We start from the raw sequence: 16358 nt of genomic DNA, 5'->3' as shown, positions 1-16358 counted from the left end.
GAGAGGAGCACGGCTTAGTTTTTCTGCTCCCTATGCAGCATTTCTGAGAACGGAATCCCTCTGAAATTTTACTGCTTGAAACTCCTTCTCTAGTGCAACATATCATCATTACCTCAGTTTCATTGCAGCAGAAGATGTCAGAATGAGTATAGAATTGTGGATCTAGGTCAGCAAGGGCTGGAGCTGGATTAAATAAAGTCTTTACTGAAAAAAAAAGAAAAGGAAAAAGGTCTAAATTCCTAGTATTTTAGATTCATTAGCCATCAACTGGAACATCAATGTGGCTAGTATCTTCCAAGATTACATTCGCAGCCCCCAGAGTTTAGTATTAAACACAAATGTCTCTCATTTTCTGTCTTCCCTTTATAGACTGCTAAACGTTTTGTTTATTATATTAAAATTCCTATCTAATTAATGTGCAATCACCTGACATGATGTGAACATGACAGAAGAATAACAGGAAAAATAAGCAAGAAATTATTAATTAAAAAAATACCGAGGAAAAAAGTCTTAAGTAAATACAATTTGTTTAACTGATGATACTTCTTGCAAGATTTTAATAAGTATTACAGGAATGGATTTAGTTCTAGAACTTTTTCTGTGTTGTTATCTGCATTCTATACATGAAGAAACAGGGGTATAGAGTAATGAAGGACATGTCCAGACAAGGATTTAAACACGCTTTTTAATGTGTTACCTAACTTGTTCAAACTGCCATACTGTAAAACTCTAGTGTAGACAAGGTGCTGTATATTTTTAATGTTATCTGGCAGAGCTAAACCTTAACTTAAGTCATAGTAGAATAAGTTAGTTAACAAACTTGAAACTGTAGCCTAAGGCCCTGTGCAACAGTAGGAAAGGTTTGTCATAAGGACAGAGTATAAGTGACTTACTCACTGTTAACACAGGAAGTCTGCAGATTTGGTTTCTCATTTTGCCAATTTTATGATTAATATTTCTGTGTCTTAACCACACGACCATCGTTTTTATATAAAGCATACTCTCTTACTTTAGAAATACTCCTTATAGTAAGTGATCAAATCTTCCAATTTGGATTCCTAAATTTTCAGCCCTAAATGCCTATTTAGATCCTGATCTATAGCACCAAGTAGTAGTTATAGTTTCAGACACCCTGAACACTTCTCAATCCCACTTAACCCCCCAGAGAGAAAGATGTTCAGAGACTTCTGACATCTCGGTACTGAGAAGTTTAGAGGATAACCTTTTTGATTAAGACTCTGAAAGTTTTAGCCTGCGACTGTACAACTTTATCATGCCTCTCTACCTGTCTTGTTAAAAAGAGTCTTATTAAAGCAACAAAGGCATTTATTCAGAAGTCAGAAAATGCCAGAATTGGGATTTCCAGTAAAATCTTAATTTGGCTCCCTTATATTATTAAAATACAGTATGTATTATAATAAACTCTTTAATTATATGATCACATACCACTGAAAAACAGCATGTGATCACATAATTAAAGACTGCAACATAATACATATGCAGAAAGGAGACACATTAAGGTTTCACAGGCAACCTTAACTCTTGCATTTCCTATTTTCTGAATTGCAACCCTAATAAAGTGCAACCCTAATAAAGTGTTTTGGTTTTTTTTTTTGGAACATAAATATTTAAGGTATACTTACCTAGGTAAACAAACAAACAAAAGAACCAGCACATAGTGAAAAACAAAATCAGTTCTCTGGCATCATACTGACATATACGTGGGTCATGAACAGCACTGGCAATGCTCCAGCTTGGGCTTTAAGTAATGCAGACTCATCATGAACAGGGTGAAATACATTGCTACTATTTCACTCCCATATTTAATATCTGCTGAGCAGGGGGGAGATGGAGGAACCCCAAGATTGTCCTTCAGTCTGTGAAGAAGAGCAGGGCTTGTGAACAGGGTAATCTGCTTGGTCCCACTTAGGAACACCAAATTATTTTCTGCCCAATTTCTTTTTTGTCATTTGCCAGGATCCATTCTCCTCACCTATTTTCCATTCTTTATGTACCCTTGCATAAGCACTATGCAACAGTAACCTTTTTCACTCAATCTTCATCACACCTTGCCTCTTTACTCTCCCATGCTTTCTTTTTCCCCACTTCCAGTACCCACAGTGCTAGTCTTCTCCCTACCTCTATCTCCATATTCCAATCCCTATTCAGCAAATCCTATTCTCTGTTCCCCTGTGGTTCCCCTTTCAGTTTCTCTCGTTTCTTCCCCTGCCATCCCAAAACATCAAGCAAATTCCTCTTGTGCTTCCCTTATCTGAAATTTACTCTTCCTCCACACCATTCCAGCCCAGCTTTGTCTTTTCTGAACTACACTGGAAGTCATGCTATCCGAGTGGGCAACTCCCTGTGCGGACAGACTCTCAGGGGAAGCTAGTTGGGAAGCTCTAAAAATTTTCTCAAATCTTTGTTATGTGATAGGTAGCAGACAACCCAGGTAGCACATAACCCAGGCAGATTTCCATACTGTTGTGGAGGCTTATCTTTAAAAGAAATCTCCCTTGGTATCAAGTCTCAAGTAAGTTTTAGAGTAGCCAGTATACACATTTTAAAAGTGTGTAGAGTGGGAGGCATTTTTCCATGGCCTGGTTTCTGCAACCACTATGCTTTGGCAGAAATTTTACAAATAATTTAACCACAGAAAAACAGCTGGTATGAAAAATTGCAGCCCAACATTAAAAAGTTGAAGCACATGAAAAATAGATCCTTTACTTGCAAGTGACATGTAAAATTAATAGCTGAGGCTTCTTCCAGCCCTGGTTTTGATACATTTCCATTCTTCCCTTCAATATTAACAGGCTAGAGTTATTAGATGTCTTTTCTAGAGACTGGCGTTATAGAAACTGAAAACTGCTTTACAGACTTTGATATACAGTAACATTTTGCCCATCTATGAAACGTCCCCCCTCTTGGAAGCACCCACAGCTTCACAGCATGCAGCCCTTAAAAAAAGACAGAATTTTCCAGTCAGATTTCCACTACAATTTATACCCACTTAATATAATTCACAACCCTTTCTTCCTTCTTTGCTTTCCTTCCCCTCAAGACTGTCACAAGATCTTTAATAATCAGTGCCACAATAACAGGATGTCAGGAGACGAGATGTCTCCATCTCTAGCTTACAGACCCAGGTGATGTTCACTGAATAGAAGCAAAGGGGTTTTGCTTGTGCATCCACATTCTTTCTCCATCTTATTGTTTATTTCTTTCAGTAAGAATGAAGAAAAACAAGCAAAAAAACCCCTTGAAACAGTGGTTTGAGGCATCTGGGTATGCATCTGTTGAACAAAAATAGTCTAGTGCACATCCTAACATCCAGTACTGCATTATACATGAGTGGATTGTGGGCTAAAAGAAGGGAAATTGCACTAACAATTTACAGTTGGCTAAGGATAGATTTTTACAGTGCTACAAACTCAGCTGTTTACTTAAATCTGACTGCACATGACATGTGAACATGTGTAGCCTGTTACTTTAAAGCAGAAGCAACTAAAACTCTCCTGACATGAGAGCTGCACAGTGATAGCAGGCTGACAGCACAGTACTATAGCTGGCCCGTACTTACTACAAAGTCTTCTCAATATGTTGTGCTCTCTGCAGTTGCTAAATGCTTGCATGCCTCTTCTGTGTATCAGGTTTGGATTTCTTGTCACAGGCTGGCATTTTGCCGTAAGAGGATGACAAAAAAGTGAAGCAACTGTACCAAAACTATGCACGGAGTTAGAAGTAGACAAAGTAAGTCATGGGTATTGACTCATGACTCAACTATATTCCATTAGTCACTAGATAAAGAATGCTTTTATCCCTTTTCATAAAAATGTAATGAAAAAAACATAGCGAGCTTCATTTCCCCCTCCACATACATATTTTAAGTATCTCAGGTGCTAGCTACTCAGTTAACTGAAGTTTTTAATTTTTATTTAGATTTGTATGAATCCAGTTTTGACATTTCAAACAGAAGCCAAAATATTTTTCCCCGTGCACACAGTTCTGTTTATAAAGCTTAGGACTATTACCACTTACAGAGCAACTCGCTCTCAGCCTTGCATCTAACATAACTGCTTAAATCAGCATAAACTACATGAAAATGATGCATAAAGTCCTGCTACACCTCATGTCTTCGCTAGTGCATGAACACTAGCGATCACAACAGGTGCACAACAGTGCTCGGTGCAGCAGAGGACTGTCGAGCCAACAAGCCCAAGGTGCGACGATCTGCTGGAGCAAGTCTGGGCCCAGCTGCAAGGAACCAGTTAGTTCTGACCCCAGTTCCATCCCCGACCTGCTGCACAACTGACCATGCTATGAGCTGTCCCCTCCCAGTCTTATCTTCTGGATAGATGAGAACAATATATTTTTAAACTCATACGGATGCCTCACTTGCATAATTATTTACTTAGTGCTGTTCAAATACTGTGGTAATTGTGCTCGAGTAACTGAAAGCATTACAGGCACTTAAACAACTAAAACTTCACGTCAGGAGTGAAACTCCATCCTGTTCAAGCAAAATCCAGCTTTCATCCAGATACATGCTACACTGAAGGAACAAGGGCCTACATTTAAAAGTAAGCACACTAACAATTCCTGATAATTTCACAGACAATGACCTTGTGTCTACTAAATGGCAGCATGCCAAGTCACACCACGAATTTTGGTTAAAGAGAAAAGTTTTTTTTTGTTGTTTTTTTTTTTTACTTTAAGGATGTTAACTTCTGTTTAAGGATGTTAACTTCTACACAGAAAAACACAGTCATAACTACTGCTAAGCTACAAGAACAAGGGCATAAGTCTATTTTTGAGGTAATTTCATTACTTTATTGTGTGTGGAACTTAACTGAATTGCATTCGTTATTCTTGTTCTGTACTGGAATAAGATCAATCAGGCCCATAGTTCCTGACCTAATGACATCACAGCATCTTTAGTCGCAGCATGAAAACAAGAGAAAAGGCAGTACCAGACATATATGGGGAGTTTATAAGGGTAGGGGTTGATTTGCCATTCAAGGTAAACATAGCAGAATTTTAAAACTGAATTCAGTTTTCATTAGCATAGCATGAATTTATTGGTTATTGTTTCATTTCTAAATACAACTAGTATGACAGAAACCAGAATAGACCATGGGATCTTAATTTAGTAAGCATGATAAAGAATATTTTTCATGCAACACAAATGAGGGACACTGAATAGCTTATGTTAAATTACCTCCACTGGCACGTGCCATTTTCAGTGCTTCAAGAGAAACAGCAGGGGATATTTCTAGCTGGCAGACAACCACTTTGGCTTTACAGATGACATCAGAAGCTCTCTTCAGGTCTTCAGAATTTAAAAACAGATTGGCTCCTGGGACTATGACAATAACATTCTGCCCTAAAAAGAAAATATTGTGTTTTTACATTAAGTTTTTGTGATATATTATGTAAAACAGTTCATCACTTTTCTTCAATATGTTGAGATGATGATTTCGATTTGCTTTCCACAGAAATAAAAAATAAAAATCAATACTTCTGGACTTCTGGCATTTTCAAATATCCAATGATTTCAGAAGATAATCAATCCCAGGATTAACACTTGCAACACTACACAACAAATGCAGTGTATATGTTTCTTCAGGAAAAGTCATGTATGGACTTTCCCCACTCTTATTTTGGTGTTTTCTTATGAACTCTAAGGAAGCACTATACAATCACAGTGAAGATACGGGACACACACTGAGGCTGATACTTGTATTTTCCAAAAATATTCCAATAGCATTTGAAGAGAAAGGCATTAATGTGATCACTCAAAATTTTACCTTCCATTCAGCTGGAAACAGAGAATATTTTCACATGAAAATTATGCATGTCCTTAAATTTCAGAGGGGAAAGGCTTGCTTCATTTACCTGCAACACTCCCAGTTAGGGCCCCTAACCATCACAAGCAAAGCAAAGCAAAAACAGAAAAGAAAGGAAGAAAGGAAGAAAGGAAGAAAAGAAAGACTAGAAAGCTAATGACTACGAGTACAGAAAGCTTTACCAGAAGTGATAAAAAAGGTTGGTGACAGACTTGTCTGAACTCAAAACTGGACAGCTGAACATTGTAAGCAAAGCTGTATGTGCCCAAGCGTGGCAGTATCTCAAAGCACTTCTAAGATCCTTTACAGCCTCGTAGTTTGCTTTACAGTTAGGTGAGGAGGTTCATTTACGTAGGTTCCAAATAGTTTTTTGTTTTTCTTCAGACATGCAAGTCGTCTTCTTTTATTGCAGTTTCTTTGTTTCTTTTTTTAATCTCTGTTACAACACCTAGAGACCTTCAGGCATGGGTGCCTTCAAATTAAAATTTATTATTAATCACTCAGGTATTAAATTCAATAAGTCAGTTGTTCCTTGATTTACAGGCTCAGCCCGCCCCCGCTGAAGATTCCTTTAAGGACTGCCAATCATTAAAGGCTACCAATTCTGTAATGAACTGAATTACTCTGTAAATAAATATTTATGTTTTTAAATACATTATTTTGCTTGAATAGGACTTCAAAGTCCTCTGAATATGAAACGTGCAAAGCTTGTCTCCCTAAATGTGTTCTGAAAAGAAAGCAGGACAATGGAAAGAATAATATAATGATCTCAGAGGGAGGGGCCCGAGCTTTCCAAAGCAATTCTGCTGTCAATGGTTTGGTACAGAACAGCTGCATTCGAAAAGCAAAACCTCAGCATTTAAAGCCAACGCCCTGCTTTTCAACAGACAATGATGGGCATCTTGGATAAAAAAAAAAAAAGAAAAAGAAAAAGGGAAGGAAAAAAACCTTCTGCAACAAGTAAATGCTATCAAAGATATCTGAATCCTGCTGAGGAAACGTTCAAAGGCAAATTGCACCTATTTTGCCAAGCATATATGCTGAAAGCTTATAGGGTACAGCAGTACAAACAGTAAAACACAGGAAACCAGTGCAACAAAAATATATTTAATTTCTGCCTGGACTCTGTGCTACCTAGAATCTCAGACTTTATCTACATGTCTTGCTGCATTATCTTGCTAAACTATTTAGCTGTACTGACATGTATATTATTATTAGACTTTAGAGCTAATGGCCTCAGGCGATAAGGAAGGCTGTTTGCTTAAACCTATATGTGCAAATTCAAGGTAGTCCATGCTGCTCTGGATCACAGTCAGGAGCTTTTCTTTGTAACAACAAAAGGTCAGAGACTTACACTCTGCTTTCAAGCAAACCCTACCTGCCAGAGAAGTGCAGTACCTACTGCGGTGTAACAGCCCGGACTGGCTTAACTCAAGCGGTAGGAAAAAAGCCACATTCTGTTCTTAGCTAAATGCACCACGCTGGCTGCGAATGGCAACAGTCCCCAGAAATTTATACGAGCGCGCACGACAGCAGAATCTGGACCCATGCGCTAACGACTAAACCCAGAATTCTGTATCACCAGCACCCATTTTGTCGAAAGCAATTATTTCTTGCCAGGGAAATCAGATGGGAAATCAGCACCAGGGACAACAGAGTTAAAGACAGATGGCAAATAGGGGAGGGATTCATCTTGTCCAACATTAACTAATTTCTCAAGTTTTCCAAAAAATTCTACATTCTAGAAAATTCTACGAAAACTAATTTCTAAGGATTAGAGTTTTCTGGCTGCCTTCAACAAGAAGGAAAGACAAGTATTTTCATAGCTATCTTAGATATCTGTTTGAGGAGGACACAAACTGTTGTCTGGAAACACCTGTGTGTGTCTCTGTTAACTGTAGATGAAGCCTTAAGCCGTACACCTAACTTTGAAACAGCTCAAGTGAGGTAAATGTTGCCCACACTAAAAATGAGGAAAATATATTCACCGTGTTACGGTTAATTCTAAAATATCTTGACTTAGACTAAAAGTTCTCTGTTTTGATGGGAGCATCTATAGAATTGTAAGTTTTGCAGATGTCAGATAAAATATTAAGGGCCACGCTCACAGCTGCTGTAAGCCAGAATAGCTAAATAAAGCTGATAAAATTATGCAAGCTTACACCAGATGGGGATTGGGTCCAACCAATACTTTCAACAGCATGAATGCCGTATATGTAAATACCGTTCTCGGCTGGGCTTCTAAACCTGCTGCTGTCACTTCTTAGAAGGATGGATAACTCAAGCTACATTTTTCTTACAAGTATCATTTTACATATGCCACCAGATGAGAACTGGCAGTGGAAAAATCAAAGGCAAACCAGTAAACACCAAAGTGCAACAATCCTCACTTTACTTTTTAAAGCAGGATGAAGAGCCTATAAGCGACCAATAGTGCTCAGAGCTCACCAAAGTTTCAAACAATACAACAATAGCTATAGAGCTTCTGCATAATAATTCATAGGGAAAAAAAGATGATATTGGTGACCAGAAAAGAATGCTACAAGGAAAACATTTGCTGCCAAATCACACAGTTCATGAATATGAGGGCAAGTTTTGGGTGTGTCATAGTACAATAATTTCTATGCAATTACTTGGTAGATGCATTGAATAGTCTTGTACACAACACATTCACATTCATGATGAATGCCCACACATAGAAATTCTATAAAAATTCAGGTGACATTTCTTCATAACCCTGAAGGTTCAAAACAAAGATCGTCTCTTTGGAAAGTATAATTCAATCAAGCTGGCACATATATTCTAAGTTTGCCGTGTTTATTTAGCCTTATCTAAACACATATTTTGAATGTTTTTACACTACTAGTGCTTTGGTATTGAAAGTACATTCACTTACAGAAAAATGCCTATTTACTGTTCATGAATGATTAATAACTTTATCGTCAAGTCAGCATAATGCCTATCTCGAGTGCGGGTTATCTCGCAGTGTTCTGTGTAGGTGAGCTTTAGTTCTAACTTGCAGCAATCAAGAGCAATTTAATCATGACCTGCCTATCTCTGTTGTCCCTCCACTGAATTTTTGCAGTGAATATGCAAGTTGTCAGACTGGTTCAAACTACTGGCCCAGTCAGGCCAGCTTAATGGCACGGTCAGCAGTCAGTACCAGATAAGGACAAAGCTGCAATAAACTTTAGAGGGAATTATGTAAAAAAAATATCCATAAAGAGGTTTTGTTCCTTTCCGTGTGTGTACACAGAAGCACAAAGCATATCATCATTTTATCGTTCTAACCATACAGTAACACCAGTAGCAGAAGGTGTGGTAAGTGGCTGAGCCAGTGGAAAGAAGGCAGGCTGAAAGAGGAAGCACAAGCTGGAGTTCAAAGTGGTGTACCATGTTCCAGAAAAGAAATCCTGCACAAATTTTTGAGACCAGCCCAGGCGGAACCTTTGCAGCATCTCTGGGTTGCACGTTTACCAGCATAGCACTGTGGACTTGTTAACCATCTCCCCACCATTCTGCATTAAAGCCAGAATTTAACCCCCCCCCCTTTTTTTTTTTTTACTGAAACTACACTTTGTCTCAGAATATAATGCAATTTTGAGAATATCAAATGCACCTGATAATTTTCATTTTTTTTTATTACTTTGCCAATTAAAATAATAGTAGAGTTCCACCTGTGTAATTCAGTAACCAGTAAAACTCTTCCCAGAAATTCAGCAGCAGTGCCAGCTAGACAGCCACAGGTAATAAAAGGGGAACTTCAGAGCCTCTTCTGACTCTGCTCTCCATAGCTTTCTTGTCCTCTGCCTTCCCTCATTCAACATACTATGCTTCCTCTACTTAAGGATCTCTCCCACCCCTGCCTGTGATATTACTCAGTTGACTGGAGCTAGTATTTTTCCCAAGTATCAGTACTTGTAAAAAATGGGTAAGATGAAGTGCAGGTTAGGTACATGAAAACAGAGCAATTAAAACTTCACATTTTAAAGAGATACCAATTTTATTTGTTTTTATTTGTGCCTCATTATCTTAACACAAACCAACACGCACACACCCCTTTCAAATGCTTCTCTTTTAGGTATAATTTGAACTAGCAGAAACTGCTTTACACCAGTATCTGCATTGAATGCTGTGGTGTTTCAGCTATGCCAGCACAACTACTGTGGTAAAACATGCATGTGTGGACAAGCCCTTTGAAAAGTGCTGTAAAACCTGTTTAGGTCAAATCAGCCAGGTTTCTACAAGAAAAAAAAAAAAAAAGGTGTCTCTTGCAACAGCAAAGCACATAAGTACTGCTATTTTATTACAATTTAGTCTATTCAGGCGCCAGATGGTTTTAGATAGAAGTAACAACCAGAACCATTACCAATTCGGTGCATCTGTTTGCTTTACAGCATAGTTCTGACCAGGTTTGCTCTTCTACTAGATTTTAAATTAAATCTGAGGCCAGTGGTAACTCAATTTAGGATTTTTTCAGTTTCTGAAAGAAACAAACTGCATGGCATTATGCATTATTTTGTTCATTGTGTGAATCACAAGACTACTGGAGACCATTCACGCTGACACTAACAGGTAAGGCTAACCTAATGGTATCAAAAAGTCAGTTTCCCTTTCCTAATTGTTACAAAGGTTTTATATCAACCAGATGGTTTTGTTCCTTATCCTTCAGAAATTCATTTTAACAGGTCATCCTCTGCTTGTTCAGATTTGAACCATGGTTACCTTATTTGGCATGCATATGAATTAGGAAGTAATAAGACTGCTTCTTATCAGCTATTCTGGACAGCAAATCTAGTGCCAAACATGTCTACATCTACATGTACAAAGCAGTGAGGCCTCAGAATGTGCTCTCCTGGATTCTCACTGTCTTTCCCATTTATGATGGTCACAGTAGTGACCACATGCAGCACATCTTAAGAGCTGGTATAGTAATTTACCTGCTGACCGAAATGAAGAGAAGGCAGGTATCAAGTTTATTTGGTGTATTACAGCTACCTTATTTTTGAAATAAAGCTGTCATGCATTTGATTAATCTAGTTTAGAGAAAATTAAACTCACATCTCCAACTAATTTGCTTAATTTTCCTGAATGTTCCTGTGTAGACTTGCTTTTAGTCACAGTTCCTTCCCAGCTTTGCTCCTGGAGTCAACAGTCATGTTTCCTTTCCCATCTTGAGCTGTAGCCCAATGTACCATCAAGTTACATAGGAATTTGTGAAACTGATGTGTCAGCTAAGTTGTGGTAACTATTCAAATGAAGGTTGTTAGCTGCACCAAAGCGAACTAATTCAATCACACTTAATCTGTTATGTATGCATAAACATTATTGGTCCTATGCTCTAAAATTTTGATCTGGACACAAGTGCTTCTCCTAAGAGCTTGCTTGAAGAAAAGATAAACAGAAAGTTTTCAGAAGATAATTTAGCTATCTTGAAGAAGAGCATGAAACAAGCTAACTCTTGTTTTCTTCTTACCCTGCAACATAGGAGTAAATGCACAGGCTAAGGAAAAATGACACAGAAAAAAACAAATAATGCCATCTCATCGTGTATTCATCACTGCAGATGCAACCTGGGATCAAGCACTGTTGTAATATTACATAAACAATGTAAATATTTCTACTTATACTAAGGACAATTACATTTCCTGATTCAGGGCGTAATGACTCATGCAGGAGGCAAACCCATTCCTCACAGTAAAAGTGCTACGTAAGTTGTGGTGGAAAAGGAGAGCTTTAACCTTCTTCTGATCCCGTGTGCTGGCCGGTGTGAAACTGGATAGATCAGCTGGCTGGCTGAATTATGGCTGTTACATTGCTAGTCTAAAGGTCTGATTCTGCTGCCTTTAGGCACCTCATTCTACAAAGTTGCCTGTAATAAAACTAAATGCAACAAAATACGAATAAGATCATGAAAAAGACAAAAGATGTAGAAAAATATTTCTATAGTTAACAGTGACATGGGAAAGGTTGTTGTTGTTTTGTTTTTTTTTTTTTATGGCTGTAGAGGCAAAACCAAGTAGACAATTCAGAGTAGAAATAATGTACCTTCACTGTTGACAATTATTGAAGCAGTTCCAGTAGCAGCTTCTGTAGTCTGACCTACAAATGCTTAGAAAGGGAAAAGTTAGAGCATGCATTAGTTCAATACATTACTTTCAACCAATAGCATGTGATTCAGTTTAACTGAATTAAATCTGAAATGAACCCATAACCTCCAGCAATTTAAAAATGCTAATTACTCTTTCATGTGCAACAATGCCAGAGAAGCTAACAACAACAAAAAGTGTTAATTTACACCCACAAAACAGAAATGCGAGTCCAACATTCTTTAATTTGGCTACATCTCTGCTTTAGAGAAAGCATGTTATTTATACAGCTTTCTCAGGCACTCTCTACTCCTACATGGAAGTATTTCTTTTATCCAATAAAACAATAGAGTCAAGGCTGGAGAAACCTAAAATATTAACATAACACAGCATTTAATTCTCTGGAGATTTGCATTTCAGGAGAAGTATTAACATGTATTATGAAGGCAGTGGTGAGGCTATATGTTTCCTCTTGGGATTATTATTCAGACAACTAGAAGTGAGGCTGGCAGCACTGTCTATTATAAAGATTGTTCAATATTTACTAGTATAAGAACCTGTTTTCAGCTGTCAGATAATTTGTCAAATATTAACCAGTGATCCAAAGCTTTCTACAACAGTGGATTTATTCAGATATAAAGCAGTAAAAAACTGTCAGAAAAGTTCAGTTTTCTTCTCCCAAGTACTGTATCTAAGAAAAATCTACTGTTTTATTTGAGGTAAATTCTAGTGACCTTTTGTTTAGAGCATTTTAGAGCATGGACTTGAGGCTGGGCAAGGGTTGGCTTCTTTCTCAAGATATTTAAAAAACAGTTCAAATTCGAACAAGGATGAAAAAAACAACATCATGCTTATGCAGATTTGCACAAGTATTGCAGTTACTTGCCCTGAAGGTTCCCTTATCTAGCTCAGAGTTACAAGGATCAGAGCAGAACTTTCCTTGCAATTATAGCTTCTTTTCACTGTGACCTAGGTTTGCACACTGGAATGGAAAGCAGAGAATTTGTGTCTTCTGTGCTGTCAATGCTCTTCACGTAGCAAATATGCAGCGTGAGCAGTAAGCTACCCAGTTCAAACGTAGGGGAGGAGCTAGAGTTGGAGAGAGAGGGAGTAACATCAGTAAAGGTCTAAACAGTCTGTGTAGCACTGGTGGTAGCTGATAGGTTGTGGAGACAGGAAGACTGGGAAAGGGGAAAGTTATGAAACAGCCTGGAATTGGAAAGAAAAGGGATCAGGTGGTATGTTAAGAAACAGAAGAGCAACATAAATGAAGAAGCCATACAACAAGGACCCAGGATATGAAGTGGAGAAAAGTGGCATTATGGCAAGGATTTTCATCCGGTACCCGGTATCCTGATGGAAAATAACAGGGATAGGTTAGACAAGGATTAAACGGGGATGAAAAGCCAGGGAAAGACATATGACAGTCCCATGTGAAAGCATCTGTGTGCACTGAATCATCCTTGCCTCCAAATCTTGGAATGCAAGCTGGGATCCCAGAGCAGCCTCACCAGCAGAACATCCTTTCATCCTCCAGGGCTGATCACCAATGGAGATGTCAATCTAACATAATTTCTGAGATTTCTAACTCAACCAGCAGAAGTCTTTACTTCAGACCAACCCTTCAGTTGATCTATGTAGGTATCAATGAAGTGCAATACAATGACATTTCTGAAGATTTTTCCTTCACTTCCCTTTTCTTGACGCAAAGACTATTTAAAAATTTATGTTAAGATTACAAGATCAATCATTTAAACCAGAAAATATGAGATTTAAGGTTGTCTGTGGAATATACATTTTCATTAAGTGCTATGCATCATAATAACTTTACTTACATGAGCAAAGACTTTACTCACAAGGTAGGCCCGTTTGAGAGAGATTTATAACAGACACTAACAGACACTAGTTTTATGGTATCCTTGCCTGGTTGCTTGCTAAGTTGGAAGACAAGTAATGAATAAGCCTCTCTATATATTTGTGAAATATTTAGATGCTATACTGACAAGCATAATAAAAAGCCCACAAAATACTAGTGATTCTCTCTTTAAAGCAGGATTTGAATAATGCAGTAAATGAAAGTGGTGGCTGCACTTTAAACAGAAAACTTGAACATTGAATTGCCACTTAGTGATTTTATCTGTCCACTCTGTCCACACTGACAGAAACAAGGGGCTTGCAGACAAAAGATCATGTAGTTAAGCAGCACACAATAATACATTTTCACAAGAGAAAGAATTAGGGTTACAAAGGTGCAAATATGATAGAATATTGTGAATGCTTAACTTTTCTTTTTCCTGAAAGCCTTTTAACATTGATTTTTGTGTATATGTGTATTAACAAACATCAGCTGCATTCTGTAGAATGTTTGGACATCATTTTAAAAAACAGAGCAGAGATGAAATGTATGGAGTTGACAAATGCATTTCCACTTTACCCTTTCCCTCTCAACATGAAATAAAGAAAGGATAATCAGACTGGATTTTGTCAGTTTCTCACCAGGCATTATCATCATCAGTGCCAGCCTAAACACTCACATAACAGCAAGTTATCTTCAAGTGACTTGCACTGATGTAATCATCTGAGATTTAGAGGTAATAACATTAAATGTTACTTTTAGTGGTACAGCAGACTTTAGAAGTCCCCACATTCTAACCCATACTCATTCATTCCTCCCATTTGTGTCAAAACAATTCTTTGTAGTTTTGATTTTGACTACAGACATATCCAATAAAGCAATAAAATAAGAAATCCTCCACTACCAATGTTTAAAGCTTAGGAATAATTCAAAAGGCTTGTTTAAAGTAAAATTTTACCTGTAGAAACACCATTCTTCTTCAAATTTGCAACATAATCATTGCCAAAGGAATCCTTCCCAACCTACACAGAAGATAAACAGACAGGTTTTATCTACAGAAAGGTGAGATCGTCTTTAGGCAGCAGAATGCTCTAATGCAATTTGAATACAACACTTTCTCTTTTGCAGCACTTTATTTTTTGGAATACAGTTCTGCAGATCTCTCCACCTCTATTACGCACTGCCTCCACCCATGTCCCTATATTCAAGTTTCATTCTCATACAACCACTATGTTCCCTTGAAACTGAAGCTTTCTGGGGACTGTAAAATCTGGAAATGTACAGAATCTTGTACTCCTGGGTCATTAGTCAATTTTGAACTGAAAGGAACCTAAGCGTTCCTCTTAACTGCAGTTCATGTTTTGAATTTTCTACCTCAAAGTTTTCTTGGTGGAAAAACATCAGTGGCTGTGCTCTAGAAAGTGACTATAAACACAGCATTGCTGATTTCTGTAATTTCTCAGTACTAAATGTACCATTTATGAATTTAACATGTTTTTGTTTGTTTTATCCAGCAACACCAGACCCAGTTGAGTTACAGAGTCAAGCTATGCGCTATTGTTTTTCTAACAGCAAGTTAAAAAGCTTGTAATTTCAGTTCCACTAATCCTTTTAGCTGAACAGAATTCTGCTTGCTGTTTATTCAGGGTAATAAACATTTGGTTTTGTTTCATTACACAAGCTGAAAAAAGAAGGTGAGGTATATGGAGAGAAAAAAAAAAAGGTCTAACTTACTTAACGCCAAAATAGCATTTAGTATATAAAGCCAACACAGTTTTTAGTTCACCAGTCTTAGCCTATGTCTTCAGCACTCACAGTTTGTGCTCCCACTTCCAAGCGCAAGTTGTACAACTATCTGATCAGTATCAACGACTGACCAATGCTATAGGAAGTATGTTTGCAAGAGAAAAAAAATCATCTTTCAGATAAGAAGCTAGATCAAGATCCTGGTCATGGTCTAGACAGCAAAGGAATTGCATGATAAATAATGACCTGTCTTCTCATAAAACAACACTAATAGCTAACGCTGTATTTGAGTTGTTAGGAAGTACAAAGCAGCTGCCTCTAAAGCCTGCTTAGAAATCTTTCTGTTTATGAGTTCGGTCTTATGGAAAGCTCTGAGAAGACCTGAGTACTAGCTAGTGATCACACAAATCAAACCCTGCAAAATTCCACAAACCGTACAGAATTGTAAAACAGAAAGTGTCACAAATGGACGGATGATCCTTCCCCCCCACTTACTGTATTGCATATCCATGTTTTGAAACATATTTTCATTTCCTACAACCTCTATATGGGATTTTTATAAAGCATTATTAGGGATGGTCCCGGTCTTTTACCAAAGGAGGACATCAATGTAGGTTAAAACAGTCTATCCAGATGGAACATTCCTCTAACAAATGGAGGGAAAAAAGAAAAAAGAAAAAAACATAAACATTTTCTTTGGTCACTGTGCTATTCATTGTTTGCATATTAGAATATGTCTGTATTTCTGACTACTCCCAGTTTGCCAGACAGGGCGGGTTGTCAGAAGCTGCATCTTCTGACTACTTTTGTCTGGCTGACTGC

The 16358-nt window shown here is 37.7% G+C and overlaps 1 protein-coding gene across 3 annotated transcripts in view; it reads right to left on the bottom strand.

Moving 5' to 3' along the window:
• The window catches only part of RBKS (ribokinase), a 67920-nt gene that overhangs the window by 29972 nt on the left and 21590 nt on the right, over positions 1–16358 (bottom strand). For all 3 annotated transcript variants that reach the window (XM_080586415.1, XM_080586414.1, XM_080586416.1), the window contains 4 exons: positions 14749–14812; positions 11895–11957; positions 5219–5383; positions 113–204 (listed from right to left, as the gene is read on the bottom strand). In XM_080586415.1, the coding sequence (XP_080442541.1) occupies positions 113–204; positions 5219–5383; positions 11895–11957; positions 14749–14812 (384 nt within the window). The remainder of the gene's footprint in view (positions 1–112; positions 205–5218; positions 5384–11894; positions 11958–14748; positions 14813–16358) is intronic.

The sequence above is a fragment of the Anser brachyrhynchus genome (genome assembly GCF_964034855.1).
Source record: "Anser brachyrhynchus genome assembly, chromosome: 3".
In the NCBI taxonomy this organism is placed as follows: Eukaryota; Metazoa; Chordata; class Aves; order Anseriformes; family Anatidae; genus Anser; species Anser brachyrhynchus.
The sequence above is the reverse complement of the archived record's forward strand: the minus strand, read 5'-3'. Positions and strand labels throughout refer to the sequence as shown.